Source organism: Mycteria americana, chromosome 4 (assembly GCF_035582795.1).
Source record: "Mycteria americana isolate JAX WOST 10 ecotype Jacksonville Zoo and Gardens chromosome 4, USCA_MyAme_1.0, whole genome shotgun sequence".
NCBI lineage: Eukaryota > Metazoa > Chordata > Aves > Ciconiiformes > Ciconiidae > Mycteria > Mycteria americana.
In genome coordinates, this window is record NC_134368.1 from 1998832 (window position 1) to 2020249 (window position 21418).

The following is a 21418-nucleotide window of genomic DNA, read 5'->3' on the forward strand; positions in this document are numbered from 1 at the left end:
ATTTAACACTGTTAAAAAAAAAAGATCAGAGGCCACCCAAGAGCCACCCCGGGACGCCAGACCTCTGATCGCCAGCTGATTTCCAAAGCCTTTCCTGCAGTCAGGCCTTTGCAACGCTCCTCCTCGCAGCAGAAGTGTTTTATAGATATTTATATATATATATTTATAATATTTAGATACTGTGTATGGTCAGACATCCCAGCTCAACTCGGGTTTTGCGACTCTTCCTCCTTCCAAACGAAACGAGACGCACGACGACACCCCAACCTTCTCCGCACCCCGCGGGAAGAGCAAAATGGTTTTGGCAGCTTCACCGGTGGAGAAAGCAGTCCCGACCCGGAGGCTCTGTGAAGCGAGCGTCGTGGAGAAGCTTCTTGTCCCTCTCTCCTCCCCTTCTGTTCGTCCCCTTGCCCCCACCCCACCCCTCCGTCCCCCGGCCGCCCGTCCCTCGCGCTGCCAGCGTGGGCTTTACACCGTCGCCCCCAGCATGGCATCTGTCCCCGTCAGGATCTCGTTCTGATTGGAATCCAGTCCAAAAAATTTGACCTTGAGTCCGTCGACTGGGTGGACCACAGGCACCAGGGTGATTTTGGGGAAAGTCCTGGTGGCGAGCTCGAAGCGGCTGGTGCTGGCCAACTCGATGGCCAGTGCCTTGAGGAAGAGCTTGGCCAGGTGCTTGCCCAGACAGGTCCGTACGCCTCCTCCGAAGGGGAGGTAGTGGAACCTGCCGTCCTTGTCTTCGCTTCGACCCTGCCCAAAGCGGTCAGGGTCGAAGACATCCACATCCTTGAAGACGGGGGCGGTGTCGTGGGTGTCCCGGATGCTGTACATGACGCTCCAGCCTTTGGGGATTTGGAAACCCTGCAGAGAAGAGGGAAGGGGTGGAGAGAAAAGCAGAGTGAGTCAACCCTACTGCAAAGGGAGAAGGAGCGGGAAAACAAGGTAAAGCCATTTTGCTTTGTCTGCTTTTTCCCATTTTCTTCGGGTTTATTACTCGAGCGTGATGCAGATTTAAAAGAAAACCAGAGAGCGCAGCGCAAAGGGCTGAGAGATGGGAATCCTGGGTTTGTTCCTGCCTCTACCCCAGGGACCCACCGGATGATCCATTGCTATTTATTTGCTTTGTGGTCGCTAGCAAGAGTCGCCTACCAGGAACCCCGCAGTGCTCGACTGCCGCCGGGCAAAGGGAAGCAGCTTTTCTCGCACCCGTGCCATGCCCTGCACGCCGGCCAGCCCTCCCCAGAGCATCCCATGACTTTGCTCACACCCTGCCGCCTGTCAGCCCTACACGCCCAACGCACATGTTAGGGCCTGGGCAATGAGAAACGGGGCGGATTTATCATCCCCTGAGCACTTTAAAAGGTTTCCGATTCAAATCATTACATTAGTAAGATTTACAGTGACAAGCCAGGTCTCGAGATTTTGTTTTGCTAGTAGGAAATTCCAGCCATTGTGGTGAGTAATCCGCCTGTCATCCAGCAGCCTGGAGATGCCCTTTGCAGTCAACCTTTCCCTTGTCACACCCCAGTTTACTTTTTGGCGTCAAACATTGTCACGAGTTGCTCCTTGAAGCATCACGCCTGTCTCCTCTTTGACAGCCCGAGTGCATCCCTGCCCTGCCACGGGCCAGATCCCGTCACGTTCCCCTGAATCTGGAGCGATTCCACCTCCCATCACCAGGAGGATGTAATTTGTCCTCCCTGAGGTCTCATCTAAGCCAAGCTCAAGCAAGCTTTGCGACAGCATGCAAAAGGCTGTTTTGGGGAGCTCACGGTGCAGCCGCACCCTGGTGAGATGGCAATACTCACATCCAGCTCGAAGGTTTGAAGCACCGTCCGGTACCCCCCAGAGATGGGGGTGAAGAGGCGAAGCACCTCCTTGATGACACAGTCCAGGTAGTGGAGGCTGTTGATGTTGTCAAGCCGGAGGGAGCCCTCGCAGATGCAGCCATTGTGGAGGATGCCCCTGCTGCGCAGCTCTTCCCGCAGCTTCTCCAGGACCCGGGGGTTTTTGAGGAGCTGCATGATCAGAGAGGTGCTGGCGCTGGCGGTGGTGGCATAGGCGGCGAAGATGAGCTCCAGGGTGCCGTCCTGAAAGACAAGAGCAAAGCCGGGGTAAGACACAGGGGACGGACGGACAGACAGACAGGCCAGCAGCTGCGGCATGTCAAGGGGCAGGCACACAAGCTGCCGTGGGGCATTTTTTTTTCCCCAACAGCTCTCCAGCCTGGTCATGTCTAACTGCAAGGTCCCTCCTTGTGCAGGCACAGGTCTTGGACACCCACCACAGGGAGCTTCCCGCAGAGCCTTGGAGGATGCTGAGGACCAGACAGACAGGACAAAAAACCCTGGGGATGGCTCTTGATAGCACAAGAAGGACAAGTTATGCCATGACCCTGCTGCAGATAACAACCTGCCCGGGGCTCATTTGCCCTGCAAAGGAGGCACCATAAAATGTGAAGCTGGTCAAGGCTGAAAGCTTCAGCAAACTTGTAGTCTTGGTATTCCCTGGAAATGCTTTTTAGAAAGGGCTGAGCGTGATTTGCAAATAAATATGGCCCACAGGAAAGCAACTAGCTTGTTGGCACCATAATCCACCAGACCAGGATTCATCTGCAGCTCCAACAACACGTCCTGGTCCCCCAGCTCTCACTGACCATCTCAGGTCTGCCCCAAAAAATCCTCCTTACAGCAGCTCACAGTTTGCTCTTTGGGGAGCCCCTGCCCTAAGCACAGCTAGGATGGGGTGGCCATGGGGGAGATCTTTACCTTCAGCTCCTGCATGGTGAGCTCCTTGCCATGCTCTTTGCCGCTCTCTATCAGGATGTCCAGCGCATCGGCGTAGTCCTTGCCCTGCGTGTTCTGCAGTTTCTCCTGAATGGCTTTCTCCAGCCCCTTCTGCAGCGTCTCACGTGCCCGGATGCCCTGTGGAGTGGGAAGCCATCAGATCACGCAGGACACAATGCTAGCACCACCATCCCCAGCCCAGCATCCCCAGGAGCTGGAGACATGCTCAGGACAACATGTCTAAGTAATACAACTGCAATTGCAGGTGCTCAAAGAGAAGAATAAAAATGCTGAAGCTGTTCCCTGGGCAGGAGGAGCAAGCCCCGAGCGGGTGAGATTACAGGCAAGAGTAATCAGCACCTATGTGCAAATGATAGGTCTGATGTGGGAGCCCCAGTACTGCACCAGTTCACAGGCCTCCGGCTCACCCTGGGATGTATGGCAGTCCCTGGGAAAATTGTGTCTCAAAGGAAAGTCAATTCATCTGAAAGGATCCTCTTCCCGGGAGCGTAATGGGCTTCCCGAGCAATTTTATCACCTGGTCTCAGTAAAGCAATTCCTATCTGAGTGCAGCTGCACTGGGCTAACCTGCTGCTGCAAATGCTTTGGGGCTGCAAACGGCTGGGCTCATTCACGTGATCAAATAACAATAACAAAAATTGCAGTGATAATCACAAAAATAAAATTTAAACCCCCCTATTTCTGTTACCAAAATTCCCCATGAAAAAAATATAATTTTTTGTCTCTGGTTTTTGTTATGTTTTCATTTTGCACCATTCATCGAAAAACTACAATAGTTCTTGGAATTAGAAGGTCCACTGACCTGTTTTGCCCTGGGGACAGGAGGGAATTAGCAGGAGAAGGGTCCCACAAACAAAAAAACCCAGCAAAACCGCCAGGTACAAGTGAGGAAAAATCACGCATTAAATCTGAGCAAGTCTTGACTGTATTCTCCCTTGCGTTGAACCACACAGTTCCTAGCACTCTAAAAACCTATGAATGGATCTCCCTCTCCACTCTGCCGCAACAGGAATTTGTAGCCCAAAATGGACCCGCTGCTAGAGGTCAGAGAGTGAGAAGACATCCCACCGAGAACCTGTAGAGGGATTGGCCACCACCCCATTAATCCCAATAATTTGGTGTTATCAGCTGGTGGAGAACTTAACCCAAATCTCTTACCCTCCTGTAGCCGCTGAAGGGCAGATCCAAAGGTAAGGAGAAGACATTCTCCACGAACTGCTGGTAGACCTCAAAGAGGCGGTTGAGCTCCTCATCGGGGATGCGGAAGCCCAGCAGGACACGGATGGCCATGCGGAAGGTGAGCTTCTGGGTCTCATGGTAGACATTGATGGACTCGGGGTTGCTGCTCCAGGCCCGAAGGGTGTCTTTGATCACCAGCTGGATCTTGGGGAGATAGCTCTCCAGTGCCTCATGGCTGAAGATTTTAGAGAAAACCTACAAAAGAGAGTGAGCAGAGATTTCTACACGGCCCCAACACCCTCATCTTTGCCTTCTCTAGTAAAACAGCTTCTGCCCACAAAAACGGACATCACAGGTCTCCTCCACTGAGCAGAAGACTCGTCATCATCCAGAATTCATCACCCAGAATCACCAGTTCCTAAAAGTTCCCAAAAAGGGTCGATGGAGAAATATCAGCTGACAGATCCTCCGCAGGCTGATCCCCACCACAACCATCACAAATGACGGGCAATAACACGGTGCAAACCCGAGACGGGAAGAAACGCTTGACCCCGCGCACAGCAGGACGGATGGAGCTGGCTTTCCCACAACTCCATGTCTCATGGCTCCCAGTGACATTCATCCCACAATTTGGATGCTACTAATACATCTTTTCCATGGGGATTCTCTAGTGTCTAACATCATGGTTGTGCACGCACGCAGACACACGCGAGCTTTTCTCTCAATGGGAAGCATCAGCAGTTTCTCCCACCTATCAACAACCCTTTTTTAATATACGTAAAAAATTAAGTAAAATAATTATTTCGAGGCATTTAGGATCTCTGTGAAATCTGGCTGAACTTAGACAGGGGTTCAAGTGGGGAAGAGAGGCGCACACGTACCCAGAGGCTGCGATCGCACACGGCTCATTTCCTTGGGAAACCGGGCAAAAAAACTGATGTCAGTAGACAGTATTAATTTAAGCTCTGTGAGTAAACACTGCGCGGGAGTGGGCCTCCCCAGGTCTCCCATGCTAACGGCTCCTTACTCCAATTTGGGCCAGGGCCCGCGCGTTGCGCGAGGAGCTCAGCAATGCCAGGAATGTCCCTTCAGCCCTCCCCGGCGCAGCCCACAGCACACGCTTTCATTCGGCATCCCCGCCGCATCCCTCCCAGAGTGCACCGGAGGAAAAAGTGCTGTTTGTTTATTTTTTATTAACCTACACACACACACAGGGCAGCACGCACACACGCACCACCACATGCCAGGCCTCCGGGAAAATCAAATTAGAACTGGCTCCCAAGGAGGGAGCTGCAAGCCTGCATAGCCTCCACCGGTGGCCGGTTCCCGGGGGGGCTCAGTGCATGGTGGGGGAGCTGCAAAGTTATCAAACCAACAAGAGGAGAGAAATCAAAGCCGCCCCCTCTTTCCATGAGCGCCAGACTCGCTGGAGCTGTAAATGTGAGAATTTCCTCCGCAGTCAGCACTCAAAGGGAAAGGTAACATTTTCCTGGCTGCGACCCCTCATTGCTAATGCACATCGTTCACTGGGAGTTTGTTTGGTGAAATAACACCTCTGTCCCCTCGCAGCCCCGGGCAGGAGGCTCGACAAGAGCCGCTTCATAACGAGCTGCGCTCGGGCTGAGCCCTGAGTAAAACTCATCACACAATACACGGTGGGGCAGAGCTCAGAGGCTCCCCGTGGAAATATCAGCATGCAAACAGAATGATAGGAGGGATGGGAGAGGAAATGCAAGCAGACCAACGGACAGATCTGCATGCAGACAGACAGCCATCCCCAGATGGCTACGCAGAGCGGAGGCATGAATGAACGGAGAGGAGGAATGAATGAACGAACAGCCAGGCCACGGTGAGATCACGGCAAGCGCACGAGACTGTGCGGCTGCTGCTTTCTGCCACCGCTCCGTGCTTCACAAGATGTTTTTAAGCCTGGAAAGGGCAGCAATGCTCAGGCAGACCTGCCTGCGTGAGGGGGTGAAAAAGCAGCCACTCGGGAAAAAAAAAAAAGCTGGAGGTGCTAAAGCTGAGCCACTCGGCTGCCTGGGGAAGACACAAAGGGAGCGGGGAAAGGGCTGGTTCCTGGTGGCCATGAGCAGGACACCAGGCTTTGATGCAGTGCCGGCTGGAGGAGAGCTGGCAGCCACAAGCTGCTCGGCAGCGATGGGACAGGACCTCCTAAGTGGGGCTGGCAAAGGGACACCGACGTCTGCCCATCCGACTGGCATCTGCCCTTCATCCACGCTGCAGAGTTTGGGATAAGGACAGAGGCTCCCAGTGAATCACTCCGCTCTCCCCAAATGCTTCCCATGACTCAGTTTCTCCAGCTGAAAGCAGAGCCCATGAGGGGACAGCCTCTGCTTAAGGAGCGCCGAGGCTGCAGCCTTGCTTGGAGCCACCGTCCCGATGGAGGTGGCCCCTGGGGCTCCTGACCTGGGACAAACCCCTTACTCTCCCAGCTCTGCCCAGCATCGCCCGCAGGCAAAGTGCTCGGGGACCCCCTGCACCCTGCAAAAAGTACAGCAGCCCAAGAAATGCCTCTGGTCCCGCTGTGCAAAACTGCTGCGGTGGACCAGAGAACCAGCGGTCAACGCAGCACCTGCCCAGTCTAAAAAAGGGGGAGCATTTAGCACTGGGGAGTTGGGGGGGGATTTTTTTCTTTTTTTGCTCTTTTTTGAGCTGTCCTTTTGCTATCGGGCTCCTCCAGCCCCAGCCGGCTGCACCCCACATCTGTCGGAGCCTGCAGCTCCTGGCCACAGGGCCAGCCGACATCGCGAGCCCTGGCCACTCTGCCAGCTCGCTGCAATGTCCCATCCGCTCGCCGCCGCTGCACTCCACGCCGCCTAATCCCAGATGTCAGCGGATCCTTCCCCAGCCAGACACAAGTCTGGATACCCTTCCAGTCACCTCCAGTTCAACCCTGCATCTTTCCAGTTGATTAAAAAGGAGGAAAACGCAGCCAACTTTCCCCGACAAACCTCCGCGCGTTTCTAGCCTAAAATTCCTGCGCCCTCTAGTGAAGCCGAGCCGAACGTCTCAGCCGCTCGCCAGAGCAAGACCAGGCAAAGCCAAGGAGAATCGGTGCAAAAAAAGTTGCTCCAGGGCTGCCAAGAAGCAAAATCAGCTCTGAGGGGATGCTCGGCTTTGCTAACACGGAGATGCAATAGCCCAGCCATGGTGGGGGTCCGGCCGGGTGGCCTCGGCAGCAATGCCGGGGCAGCGGCCAGGACTTTTCAGGGATGCTGGAAAGAGCCCCCATTTTTTTCACATTTTGATATGTCCCAAAAGAACCAAGTCTGGGGATTTGTTCTGTCTGGGGGCATTCATTTACACACACACGCTCACCCCGCGCCGAGGGAGACACCACCACCCAGCGAGCCTGGCTGGAAACTTCCAAATCTGTCTCATAGTGGAAACAGGATATTTAAAGATTTATGGTTTTCCTAAGGCAGAAAATTCCTTCCCAGTGTCTCAGCTCCAGGATCTCCTGGAGAGGTCCAGCTCCATGTGACAGCAAACTGCCCCCAATCCTGGCTGGAGAATACCCCAGCCCCGTCCTTAAACCACAGCAAAGAGGAGAGGACGTTCAAGTGAAGAGCCCTGAACTTCAACCCACAGCATTTTCATGCGTAGCAAAGGCTTTGTTTGGTGGCTAGGGTGGAGAGGAGTTAGCAGGGACAATGCTTTTCATTGTGTTACCCCTCCTTGGTGCTGGCCAAGCCTCCCCATGCCAAGCACAAGCTTCAGCCGCTGCCTTTTGTTGACCATGGTCTCCCCTGCTCCCACCCAGCACATCAGCACGGGAAAGAGGGAACGGAGCTTTTCCTTCCTCCCCTGCAGGAATAAAACTTAAGCTTTGGGATGAGACACCTGCGTCTCATCCAGCCCATGCCGGCCAGAGCTGCTGGCCTGACCAAACAAAGGCATGATTAGCATGGAGACGTTTTCACGAACCAATTTGGCATCCGACGGCAGCTTGGCCAGCAGGACATGTCAGGAAGCATCCAAAGCAGCGTCTCAACTTGGAGACGTACTATTTCTTCCTACGTTTCAAAGGCCAGGCGGTGTTTGTCCCAACCCTGTCCTGTCACCACATCATAATGGATGTCTGCCTCTCTCCAACATCAGACGCGGTGCTGCCAGACATGGAGCCCACTGCCATGCTCCAGCGGGCTTGTAAACCATGATATTTTTGGAGCGGGATGAGAAGGCTCATGGGCAAGAGGCTGCCCTGGCATCAGGACCACAAGCAAAGCGAAAACACAGCAAAAAAGTTGTGAAGACTATGCAAGGCACCGCAAAGAGGAGAGGGCCTCCACAAAACCCCACCACTGCCCTGACACTCTGCTGTCTATTTTTAAAGGGCTTTGCCTTTCACAAGCACCTAGCAAAGAGCTGATGTGTTTTCTCCCCATGCTGTAATTGGAAAACGGAGCACATGGACCACTTCAAGGTCTCCTGCCATGCTCCGTCACGGGAGGAATCCAGGCCCATTGAGAGAGAAAGGCCAAGAGTTTCAGAGTTTCAGCTTCCAACCACCCAAAATGAGGAACGCTGGGTTGGCCCATCAAAGCACAGCGCTGCACGCAGAGTGCACGTGGGGAGCACGGCTGTCTCGGGGGAGCTGAAGGCAGCAACCTCTCCCAGGGAGAAATGCAAGAGCCCCACAAACACTGTGACCGGTCTCCAAAGGGAGTCTGGTTACAGTAGCTGGAGTCTCCAAACTCAGCCCAGCTGAAGAAAAGAAATGGAGTGCCTTTGCAAAAGGCAGTTTTACTGAAATTCAAATGATTCTCAAAAAAATGTGCTTGAAAAAAATGTAAAAGTCATTTCAGCATCCTTGGGCCACATTATGATGATCATGCACCTTTCAGGGTTGCCCATACCCCTAATTTTTAAAAATTTTTTTAAGCCTCTAGGGTTGTGAGAAACTCTAACATTTCATATTTCCACTTGAGTGCAGAATAAAAACGAGCCCAAGCACCCCATTTCCCCACGGCTCAAAAATCTCCATGTCCGAGCAGCTCTCCTGCAAACCCTCCACACGGCATGGGAGACTTCGCTTTCGATCCGAAACCTTTAACGGGCTATCAGGTTAAAGGGGCTGCGAGGCAAAGGCTGGGGGTGAGAGCAGGGAACAAGCCGGACACCCGACATCTCTCTCAGCACCCCCCTCTGCAAAACTGCGTCGTGTCTCAAACGAAACAACGCCAGCACCAGCAAAATGCAACCAGCTACGTTCAGCAATTTAGGCTTAATAGCCCACTTTATGGGGATACCTGAACACGCTGCGGTTCTTCAGCATCTGTGTGCCTACAGCACCTTTGAAGTGCTGCTCCAAGTGCCTTCCCCTCATTTATTCACGAGGAACCGGTGCGTTCGAGGAGAGCAAAATTCACCTTACATATTGTCACCGCTCTTCAAGGAGGGAATCAAACACAGGCGGGGAAAGAGAAAGAAGATACTACATCAACGGATAGTGTGGCAAAGCAATGGGAGCTGTGTCCAGCCAGAAGGGATTAGAAAGGTGGGATCAGCTTCAATAAGAAGTCCAACAGGGCACGCACCCGCTGCCTGTGGCTGGAGCCGTGGAGAAGGAGCATCCTGCAAACCCACCAGGCACACGGCTGCATGGTCAGAGCAGCCATTCCTCAGCGTCAGAGGGCCCGGTCAAGCTGGAACGGGCTATCCTGTTTGGTTTTGGACCACATACTAAATCCCAGATCTGCGGTGTGGAGATGAGAGTTTACCCAGAGCTAAAGAGGAGAGCAGCTTGCCCAGGCAGCAGGGATAGTGCCCTGTCCACCACTGTGGAGCCAACGGAGGAGAAATATTAGGAGAAAAGTCCCCTTTTTGCTGACCCCCCGCATCTTCCTGGAGCACGGAAGGGGGACCAAAGGGAAGGGACCCCATGCGTTTAAGTAACCCAGAGCATGGACTCTCCTGGAGACAAAGCCAGACTTGGCAAGGAAACCAGCCTCAAGTGCTCTTCCATGGGAGCACTTAGTCCTTGGTCCTGCCAAGTGTTCCACAAGCTGGGAGCGGAGCAGAGCACGAGGGGTGGCCACGCTCACAGAGGAGATGAGAGGGAAACACCTGCCCCGTGATGCAGCCCACTCCATCCCAAAGGTGAAATAAATACGCCTCTGAGCACGCATGATCTCTTGGCAGAAATAGGGGAAGATGCTTGAAAAGCATTTCCTCCAGCAGCTCTGCCACCGAATCCTGAGTAACGTCTTGCAAGACCTCTATGCATCGTACGGGGATGAGCACACATCTGACGCTGCAGAGGTGTCCCTGCTTATCAACACGTGAGCTCCTGCAGACCATCAATGAGACCTCTTCTGAGCTTTAAACTAAGCCCAGGGAGGAGATGACAAGGGCTGAGATGACCCAAGACCACCCTACAAAATTAAGGAGAAGGAAGTTGAAGAGCAAGCTGGCTGACAGAGAGACATATTTAGTGGTAGAAGTGCCACCTGAGAAGTAATGGAGAGCATCGTTAATCTGAAACAAAGCACTCAGTCCCCAGAGGGATGCGCGGGATATTACAAACCACAACTCAGCAGGTTGCTCGAGCTGCTTGGAAGGATGGAGCATGATGCAGTAGAAAACCAAAGCTACAGAAAGACAGTGTAGGACGGATCCTGAGACTGAAAAGCTCCCCCCCATCTCTGGGATTAGCTCCTGGCATCCCCCATTCCCGCTCTGAAGTGGAGCCTGGACCCATGGAGAGCTATGGGCTGCAGATTGCAGTTCCACCCCGCGCAGAGCATTGCAGCCCAAGGAGGGGTTTCATCTTCTCTGTGCCTCACAGGACATCCAGCAACTTCCATCCCAGATGACACGGAAAGGTAGAAAAGCCTACGTTAAAGAGGTTCAGCTCGCAGGGTATCGTACAGCTCCTGGGCTGTAACCACGCTCTGACACAGCACAGCTTCTCAAAGCAGGGTCTGAGCTTGCAGGGCATTTTGGGGTGGAAGGCGCTATGAAGAAATGCATGAAATTTGTCTTTCAGCCAGGAGCACCTGCGCTTTGCTTTTTTTTTTAATCCATCGGAATTACTCTGGATTTACACCACTGTAGATGACAGCGCTATTTGGTCTAAAGTCAATGAGCCAACCTAGCTGACAAATTCTTCCCCAAGACCGCGAGCGGGAGCCCTCCTCTGTCAATGGAAGCCTTTTCTCCGGCTCCAGTAGCTTTTGCCCATGGGTTAAAGCTCACAGGGCAGCAGCCCAACACGGAGAGCCGAGAAGGGGCTGGGGCCAGGCCAGCCGATGGCAGCTGGAAACCAGCCTGCTCGAGCTGATCAATATGATTTGGGGGGGGGGGCAGGGGGGCTCGTATGGAAGGGGATGGTTTCCTTTCCACCGTGGGATTTACAAGTCACACGGAGGAGGGCGGCGGGGTTGGGTAGAAAAGCAAGGAAAAAAAACCCTAAAAAACCCCTCTTAACAACTTGGGTCAGGGTTTTTTGTAGTGTGAAAGGTACATTCCCACCGCCTCCCATCCCTCCTTCCTCCTCCCGCCCCTCTCCCCCCGTCTCCCTCCTTCCCTCCCTCCCCCCCCAGTCCAGCCCACAGCAGCTGGTTTATATTTGGCTGTAAATTTATGGCCCCTTTTGTGTTCTTAATCCTCTTGCAAACTATATTAAAGCCTCAGACCTTTCTACTTGGTGCTAATAAGCTCAACACTTGTATGCCTCCAAGGCAGAACATTAATTGTGGTGTGTTAATGAATGATGTAGTTTTGGACAGTGAGACAAAACAGGCCGTTCCTCTGCACCACTGTCTGCTTCCTCCTCAAGTCTCTGGGTCTAGGATGTCTACCCAGCCCACGGACTGCTTTTATTTTATTCTTTCTTTTCCTTTTTTAAGCCAGCTGTGCCTATTTTGGGATTACTATGCTGGAACAGAGCACAGGCCCGGCAAGTCCAGCACTCTCCTGCCAAGGCTGGATGCTTCCGAGGAAAGTCTGAGTCCCACCTTCCCCATGCACCGTAGCGTACCCGCGTCGGCAGCGCGGATCCTGCACGGGGAAACTCCTTCCTGGCCCCAGGCGCTGCTCAGTCTCGACCTAAAACCCAAGGACTGGGTGTCCCGGCCATTTCCAATTCCCATTTCCTTCTCCACCGAGATGCTGGGGTCCCTCGCAGGCAGAGGCACAGGAGTGCCTCCCTCCCTGTTTGCTGAACTTCAACTTCCCACTGGCCTTACATCCCACAAAACCAGAGCCCACGCTATCACCATGCGTAAGAGCAGATTTGCTTTGCCTTCGTTACAGCTCATATTGACCCAGGGATTGACACTTCCAAAAGACACACGTGGTAAATCTGGAGTGACTGCCCTGATTTCACTGCGGTTTCACTGGTATAAATGGGAGCTCACAGGTATAAATGGGAACTGAAGATGTCTAAAGGACAGGTTGGAGAGATGTGAAACGGATTGAGTGAACAGCCAGGCTGGGATAGGGTATGGCAGTCACCCCTTCCCGATGAGTTACTGTAGGAGAGCAGGCACTCCCTTCCCTTGGGACATGTCACGTCTGACCCCAAGGGATGATGTGCATCCTTCATGTAACGGAGAGGGGCAGGGATCTGCCACCAAAATGCCAGAGCCAAGACATGCCCATGCTCAGCCAGACGTGAGAGCAACGTGGCTGCTCCTGCCAGTAACCTGCAAGGTGATTTCGAGACAAAAATGCCACCACGGAGGAGCGAGCTGCAGCACGGGTGGCCCAGATCCTTCTCCGACATCAACATAAACTGCGTGACCCAACAGCAGTAACAGCCTCTCAGTAGATACTTATCTCAGGAGGAGGCTGAGGAGTTTTGGGTTGCTTTTGTTTACTACTTGTAAACTGTCCTTATCGACCAGCTTCATCTCAGGCCAAGGACAGAGCCAACGCTGATGACATCTGCAATAACACGATACCCCTGACGCAGGCAAGCCCTGCTCCCAGCCCCGCTCTCACCCTCCATCCCGCCCCGCAAGCTGTCACGTCCCTGGGCAAATTTGACTTTATACCCAGAGACCCCCTCTCTAATGATCAGAGAGTTCATTTCCCAAAAGGGGGAAGTTTTCTCCAATTTATATTAACTTTGACAGCTTCCTGCAGGGGAGCTTTAATAAATAGGGGATGGGAAAGCAGAAAGCTGCCATAGCTACCAGCTTGTTAATATGGCTTTGTTCCTCCTGAGCACCTTTCACACGTGCATCTCGGAGTCCTTTATCAACACCTACAGGATTTAAGCCTCTGGGATGGAGAAGAGGACATTCATCTGCTTTATGGAAGGGGATATTGAATCTGTACAAGATCCTGAAAAGGAGCTGAGATAGGGAAGCAGCAAACCTGAGAGAAGAGCTCCAGAGACTGAGTTGTCCAACCCAGCTCTGATCCCATCACTGTCATGGGCAAAGCGTCCTACAGCAGTTCCAGTAGTGATAGCTGCAGTTTGCTGGTCTTGACATTACACTGAAGAGCCAAATCTCTTTGGAAAGCTTTGCAATACATGGCCAGCAAAACAGCCCATTTCAATGGCAAGCTACCAGAAACATCATGCAAGAACGTGTTCGGTTTAAAGCTCCTTGCTAGAGCTTGTCTTCACATCTCAGTGGCAATCTGTCCCATCAAGAGGAGACCACGGCTCAGTTGCCAGGGAATGATGAAAGAGTATCTGCCAGTGCTGCTGCAAATAAGTGCAATTCCACGGGCTTATAGAAAGATGACGAGGACTTATCGCAGGTGGTGACCATGTAAAGGTTGGTGGAACAAGAGCTAGAGATGACCCCAATGGTTCAAGTTGCAGAAGAGGGTGAGCACATGGGGTTTCATGCTCCACCTTTCCTCACGTTGGCTAGCACCCTACACCACAAGCAGCCTCATGAGAAATTATACCTCATATGTAATTTCTGTCAAGACCAGAAAAAGAGAAACCACTTAAGAGAGAAGGCTCAAGCTCAGAGATGGGATAAAAAACAGAATTTGAGAGCTGGATGGAGCTACCGCTCCAGAAAGCTCCACGATACTTTAAACTGAATTATCAACAGCCTTAAAGGTTTCCCAGGAAATACTACTGCTCTTCTCCGTGGAGCTTTCAGACTGCTGTGATTCTTTTAATATTTTCTATTAATACAAGCATTCTTACTATGAAAGTTGGCAAAGTCTGTGAAAAACACTGTCTTCTGCCAACAGGTTCTTTGCTCGGTTTCCCAGCAGGTCAAGTGGAAGGTACAGACCTCAGAGAAAAACTTCTACCTAGAAGGAGCAAGTTTAAATCTTAAATCTAGTGCTTCCATCTCAGACCTCTCGCAGTCTCAGCAGCAGGATGGGGAGAGTTAAAAGTCAGCACCATTTAACAGCAACAAAAGCTCAGGGCTAATGAACTCAAAAGACGCCAGCAATTTCTGCCGGTAGAAGGCACCTGGCCTGGAAAAAGCTTTAATCTGGTCATCGCAATCTCGCCAAGAACAAAATGATCTCTTTTCTTACTGTTAGAAGGAGGTTCCCCTTTTCTCCGCGTGCGCAACTCACTCGGTCCAGGCCGAGGGATGGTTTGTGTAGGGGAGAAGGCAATTCAAGCAGCTGCCGGGCTCAGGGAGCACCCAAGGGTGCGTGACGCACGAGATGCTCAGCTCCGTGAAAACAGTAATTAAGAGGAGACCAAGTGAAGGAATCAGAATAACCTCCCGTTTTCAAAGGGAAGGGAATCGGCTGAGCCCAGTGTACCCAACCCCATGCTGCTGAAAGAGAAAGCTTCAAAAATAATTGGCTACTCCAGCATCCTCAGTCCCGCTGATACGGGGAAAGCATTTGCTCTCGGGTACGCCAGAGCTCAAAGCAGAGGCAAGGTGTGCGAGCAGGAGCAGGCACGGTTGGCAAGGGTCATCCCGGGACAGCGTTTTGCCAGAGTACCTGTTCTCAGGAGGCCTTAGCCATCCCTTAAGGAGGAATTAGGATCCTTGCCAGCTTGGGATCATGCATGATGCCAAAAATCGGGCAGGCAAAAGGGTTTTGAGGAGGAGAATGGAGATCCAGACCAGACTTCAGGCTCAGAAAGATCCGAAAGCATTGGGGTTCCCAGTTTAGGGGGGGACGTATATTTCCCATTAGCTAAAAACACACAAGTGAGAACATTAGGTATAAATATTGAGGGAGAAAGGCTCTCCCCTTTCTATGCTGCTGGTATTGCTCCTTGCTGGTGCTGGCACTCCCCATCTGAGCTGTGGTACAAATTACAAGTCCATCAGGATACCACAGAGGTCAGGCCTCCCTTTTCCATGACCACGTTCCCATAACCCACGCTCTCCTCGCCTCCCCCAGTGTCTGTTCCTGAGGTCTGAATTCCGCGGTTTTATTAAGGCGATCGCAACCAAAGGCCTTCAGCTACCCGCTTTTCAGTTGCAAAAACTTATCTTGCCGTGCAGAAGATAAAAGAAGCAGCGAAGGAGCGTAGAGGCACCTTCAAATCGCTGGCTGCTGCTGCTTAACCCTCCCTTAATAGGAAATAAATAGGAGCCAAAGCTGCTGCCTTCCTCCCGCTGCCGGAGGAAAGCACATCGCTCCCCATTTCCCTGCACCTCTCCTGCTGCAAATTATGCTCCATGATGGAGGGAGCCCCATGAACTATCGCCCTTTCTCTTTGACAGCAAGGTTGGGAAAAAATCTCCCTCGTTAAGGAAAAAAAAAGAAGTAGCCCAAGCAAACGGCAATGTAATTGCAAACCCTGAGTTTGCCTGGGTGCGGGGTAGGGATTGACACCGCATTTCTTGTGGTATCGTTTGCGTAGCGACCGCCAGCGCATTAAGAAATGTGACTAATGGGTGTCATGGGGTGTTTGTTTTCTCGTCTTCTCCCCCGGGAGAAAAGAGCGAGCGATTGGGCTTGGTAGGGATTTTACAGAAATTTATACTCCAAAGTAGGAAATCCTGCTGGAGCAGAGAGGAGAGCAGACCTTGCCTCGGGGCAGGGACTGGGACAGCCTCTTGGCACTGGGTACCGCACTCCCCTTGCCGGCATCGCCGTCTCCACACTGCAGAGAGGGGGGCCAACACATTATCTTCACCCCAAATCTGCTGCCTGCCTCAACCCAGCTGGGAAAGAGCCTGTCCCGTGGAGGACGGGATGCGAAAGCCATCACCCATGCCGCCGCGCCAGCCTGCGCAGGCTGTCACCTTTGCCACCGCCTTTGCCTGCGGGAGCTTTGATGGGGGGACATGAAGCCGATCCCCCACATCTGCTTGGGCTCAACGCCCCCCGAAACCAGGCTGCTCTGCGCTACCCACCTGCCTTGGGGCCTGTAAGGAGGGTCTCACGCCGGGACCACCAAGGTGAGGCGAGGCAAGACCCCAGGAGGGTCTCAGCCCCCCTCCAGCCAGCTCAAGTCCCCCCCGCGCTTCCTCCCCGGACCCCCATCAGCGCCCCGATTTCCCTGAAATCCAATGCAACGCTCAGCGCCATGAGACCCCCCCCGAGCAAACACAAACCCCGCGGGGTCTCCCTGCAATCCCCCCCCGGCGGAGCCTGGAAATGGGGGGGCCACGCTTCGTTGCCCCCCACTCCCCTCCGCCCTCCCGCTGCCCGCCGGCCGCATCGCCCTTTTAAGAGCCTTTCCGGGACCGCGCTCGCCGCTCAGCTCCCGGCCGCCCCCGCCACGCGTGCCACCGGTTGCGGGGGGCTGGTGGGGCGGTGATGGGGGTTGGGCAGAGGGGCAGCACCTCCGTCCTCAGCAGCAACCCGCGGGGCAGTCCCGCGTGTGACCCCCCCCCCTCCGCTCACCCTCTCTCCTCCCCATCGCCCTTTTAAATTCCTCAAAGGCATCGAACGCGGACACGGGGGGGGGGGGGGGGTGCCCACGCGGGACCTCCCACGCCGGGAGCTCCGCGGAGAGAGGAGAGGGAAAAGGAGAGGAGGGCGAGAGGGGAAGAAGAGAAGGGGATCCCCCGCCCCAGGCGCGCACCCACGCCACGCCACCCCCCTCCCCGCCCCGTCTCGCGTGGGAACCTCACCTTCCTCTTGTGGCGGTGGATGTCGCCGATGGAGTTGGCCACGGTGTTGGGCCCCAGCAGCATGCGGGTGCTGCGCGGCCACTCGGTGCTCACCAGGTGATGCTCCCCCATCAAGATCTTCCGCACGTTCTCCGCCCCCGTCACCCGCACCAGCGGCCGCCCCAGCAAGTGCGTCTTGAAAACGTTCCCGTACTTCTCCCGCCGTGAAGACTGGAAGCAGGAGCCCTGCGTGGGGAGGAGGGGGAGAAACACGGGTGGAGGGGGGGGTGTTACCGCACCGGCCTCTCCGCGCCCGTGCAGCGGGAGCAGCTTGGGGGGGGGGGGGGGAGGGGAAGGGGGGGGATGTCGTCGCGCCTTGCAGGTGTGGGGGTAACCCTGCCGGAGTGGGGGGGCAGAAATGGGGGAGAGCGGGGTAACCCCGACATCCCACCCGCGCACAGCCCGGCTCCCTCCGACGGGGCGCCCGGCGCTGCCCACCCGCTCCTCCCGCCGCCCCGGCGGGGTCGGTGCCCTCCTCCCCCCTTCCTCCTCCTCCTCCTCCTCCTCCTCTTCCTCCTCCTCCTCCTCCTCCCTTTTACTTCTACCTTTACCTCCCCTGGCACTTTTTAACCTTTTTTTTCCCTTTCTCTTCTTTTTTCCCTTTCTTTTTTTTTTTCCCTTTCTTTTTTTTTTTTTTTTTTTTTTGCGCTCAGGCTGCGTTTACTCGAAAGGCTGCAATTTGCCTAAGTAAATCTCCAGATTTGAGAGGCTTTAATAACTTTCCCACATGCTCCGGGGGCTTTTTGTCAGCGAGGAGGTGGATAGAGCCGCAGGGAGGGGGGGGCCCCCCAAAAACCCCATCCCGAGTGGGGAGCATAGCTGCGAGCGCTGCAGCCCGGTGCCGGGGTGCGAACGCGGGTGTTTATTTTGCAACAAAAGCGCGGTTGTGAATTTCAGATGTTCAGGTGACCCTGTTTCTTGATCTGCGTAAATATAATTAAAGTCCTTTTTGTGGCATTAATAAAGAGTTATTTGTACACCATTTCCAGGGCAGCACAAAGAGGACCTTTATGCGGGAGAAGTTTCGAATGGAGTCCAATTTATACAAAATTTTGTATTTTTAGCCCTGGACTCTGTTTGGACGGAGCCTGTGGAAAAGCGAGAACCCTTTTCTGGTCCCCCTGTAAAAATCTGATAAATTTCTTTAAAAAATAAAGCCCTATTGAGAGCGTGCCGTTAACCCCTTCGGCGCCGCTGGCAGGGAGGGGGCCGGCCGGGGAGCGGGGCCGCCGCGCCGGGCTCCCACGTCGGGGCTTCCCCGGCGGCGGGGGGGGACCGGGGACACCGCAGCCCTCGCAGCCGGGACCGGGCTGCCCTGCCCGGCCGCGGGCTCCGCCGTCCCCTCGGCGGTCCCGGCGATGAAAAGCCACCTTGGCTGGCGGGTGCGTCCTCACCGGGCTCCCATTTGCTTATTATTATTATTTATATTTTGCCCTGGGTGGGAAACCCGCGGGCTCATTTGCCTCGGGGGTTCCCTCCTGGGATGCTGCGAGCCCCGGGGTGCCCCCGGCTCGGCCCGCGGCTCCCCCCGGAGCGGGGCACCTCCTGCCTCCTCTCCTCCTCTCTTTTCTTTTTCATTCCCCCCCCCCCTTTTATTTATTTTTTTTTTTTTGGCAGTCACCCTCTCGCAACGCGGTCCGAGGGGATCCCGCGCCGCCCGCCGCTGTTCAGCATTTAGCGAGGTTAATCCCGGGTTAATCTACCGATTACCTCCGCGGGCTTTCCCCAAGACCGGACCCGAGCCGGGCGGGTTGCGAGCCCGGCAGCCCCGGGGACCGGGGGAACGGCGAGGGGGGGGACAAGGAGCTCCCCGTGCCCCATTGCATGGGGTGGCGAGCGGGAGGGCACGACCCGGGGAGCCCCCGCAACGACACCCACCCTCGCCCCGGGGCTACCTCCCACCCCCGGCTTTATTATTATTATTATTACTAATTTTGCAAGGATTTCGGCTGAGGGGGGAAAGGAAGAAAAGGAGATTCGGGGGGGGGGGGGCAGCGTGGGGGGGACCCCCGAGCCTCCTCCCCGGCACCGGGCAGCCCCGCCGGGGGAACCCCGCACCGCCCGGGCCGGGAGCGCAGCGCGGCGGCCGCTCCGGGATGAGCCCAGCCGGGCCGGGCTCCCTCGGTTCCCCCCCTCCCCATCCCCAGCCTCGATCAACCCCCCCCCTCCGGCCCCAGCTACCTCCCCAGCTCCCCGGGAACCCGCATGATGCAATCGAAAGGAAAAGAAAAAGAAGAAAAGAAAAAAGAAAAAAAGAATAATAATAAAAAAGCCCTAAAAAGAAAAAAAGCCGGTCCCAGCCCACCTTCCAGGGATGGAAGGGAAGGGAAGAGAATCCTCCTTACCTGCAGGAGCCAGTGGAAGGTTTCTCCGATTAAAGGGAATCCCATAGAGCCTTTAGGGATTGGTAGCTTGCAGGTTTTGTCGCGGGTGGCAGCCCAGCGGAGCTGCCACAGCTGTTGGGACACGGCCAGCAGCAAAGTCAGTGACACCAAGCACGCGGCGAGGGTAGCCAGTGCCGAGACGAGATCAAAACTTGCAAAAAGCATATTTGGAAGAAGGAGGAGGAGGAGGGTGGGGAGAGAAACAGCCCCTTGACAGGCACCACACTCGCACCCACACACGCACCGCGCACGAAGAGAGAGAGGGGGGGGATTGCGGAGCGCAGGGTAAAGCCTGCCTGGGGGGTCTTTGGGGGGGACCCCCGGGCTCGCCCCCCTCTCCGCTGGCAGGTTAGAAAAACAATAGGAAAAAGGGGGAGAAAAGGGGGAGAAAAAGGGGGGGGGAAAGGAAAAAAAGAAAAGGGGGGGGCAAAAGGCAGTTTCTTCTCTGCCCCTCTCTGAAAACTTTGTTCTTGCTTGGAATAAACTTGACAGAGTGACACAGGAGGGAAAAAAAATAAAAAACCACTAACACACACACACAACACAAAAAGAGAGGGGGAAAAAGACTTTAAAAAAAAAAAAAACACAAACCAAGAGAGACCCCAAAAGAAGGGGGTGGGGGCAAGTGAGTAGCCAAAAAGGCAAGGGGAAAAAAAAAAAAAAAAGAAAAACCCCGGAGTGTGTGTGTGGGGGAAAATCCCCAAAAGTCCAAATGCAGATGCTCTGGCTTTCCCTCGCTTTCAAGGCAAAGCCACACACACCAGAAAGGGGGGGAAAAAAAAAAAAAAGAAAGGGGGGGGAAAAAGAAGGGGGAAAAAAGAAAGGAAAAAAGAAAAAAAAAAGAAAGAAAAAAAAGGAGCGAGATTTAAAAAATATTAAAAAATCATAAAATAATTCAGCCACGACCTGGAGAGATGGAAGAATTAAATAGCTATATATATGTATCTATACACACGGAGCGAGACGGATCGGTTTATAGCTCTATCTCTCTCTATATAAATATATCTCTATAAATATATCTCGCTATATGCCGGCTATTTGTTAGCCCCCGACTTTCCACCAGACTCCTGTAAAGAGGGAGGCAGGGCTGCTGGGCATAGCCCCTCTCCACGTTGAGTTTGAGTAAAAAAAGAAAGTCAATGTGTGTTTATATAGAGGCGGGGAAGCCGGGGCTGGGCCGGCCGCCAGCTCGGCTGCTCCCCCCGCACACCCACCCTCACTTCAGAGGGCTCGGGGGGGCCGGGCCGAGCCGGGCGACGCGGCGCTGGAGCGTGCGAGCCCTGGCCCGCCGCCCGCCGCACGGTCACGCCGCGCTCCTCGGCCTCATCCTCCTCCTCCTCCTCCTCCTCCTCCTCCGCCTCCTCCTCCTCCTCCTCCTCCTCCTCCTCCTCCTCCTCCGCCTCCTCCTCCTCCTCCTCCGCCGCTCGCCGTCCGTACCGCCGGCCTGCGGAGAGACAAGCGCGGCTCAGCTCCGGCGCCCCCCCGCCCTCCCCGGATGATTTGCCCCCCCCCCCAATATTTAACCCTTAATGATGCCCGCCCTGCAGTGATTCCCCCCCATCATTTTCCCCTCGCAATGACTCCCACCCCTCTTGATAATTCCCTCCCCCAGCGATGGTCCCCCCAATATTTAAGCCTTGATCGTGCCCCCCCTTGACATGGTCACCCCAATATTTAATCCTTAATGATTCCTCCCTGCCATGATCCCCCCAATATTTAATCCTTAATGATTCCCCCCTGCCATGATCCCCCCGATATTTAACTCTTGATCATGGCCCCCCTTGCCATGGTCCCCCCAGTATTTAATCCTTAATAATTCCCTCCCCCTTGCCATAGTCCCCCCAGTATTTAATACTTAATGATTAACCCCCTTGTGATGGTCCCCCCAATATTTAACTCTTGATCTTGCCCCCCCTGCCATGGTCCCCCCAGTATTTAATCCTTAATGATTCCCCCCTTGCCATGGTCCCCCCAATATTTAATCCTTAATGATCCCCCCCCC

At 54.4% G+C, this 21418-nt stretch overlaps 1 protein-coding gene across 1 annotated transcript; it reads right to left on the reverse strand.

Annotated features, from left to right (window-relative positions):
* Positions 1-448: 448 nt before the first annotated feature.
* Positions 449-19741, reverse strand: CYP26B1 (cytochrome P450 family 26 subfamily B member 1). The gene is made up of 6 exons (XM_075499137.1): positions 19378-19741; positions 16994-17218; positions 3966-4241; positions 2769-2924; positions 1809-2090; positions 449-861 (listed from the first exon to the last, which is right to left on the reverse strand). The coding sequence occupies exons 1-6, from the start codon at positions 19579-19581 to the stop codon at positions 469-471; spliced, it is 1536 nt and encodes a 511-aa protein (XP_075355252.1). The 5' UTR covers positions 19582-19741; the 3' UTR covers positions 449-468.
* Between the last annotated feature and the right edge of the window lie 1677 nt (positions 19742-21418).

Coding starts and splice junctions, on each gene's coding strand:
- CYP26B1 (XM_075499137.1), bottom strand. CDS start 19,581: ATGCTTTTTGCAAGTTTTGATCTCGTCTCGGCACTGGCTACCCTCGCC. Junction 4,242..16,993: donor TCCACCGCCACAAGAGGAAG/GTGAGGTTCCCA, acceptor TCTCTTTTGTAG/GTTTTCTCTAAAATCTTCAG. Junction 2,091..2,768: donor TCACCATGCAGGAGCTGAAG/GTAAAGATCTCC, acceptor CTTGTCTTTCAG/GACGGCACCCTGGAGCTCAT.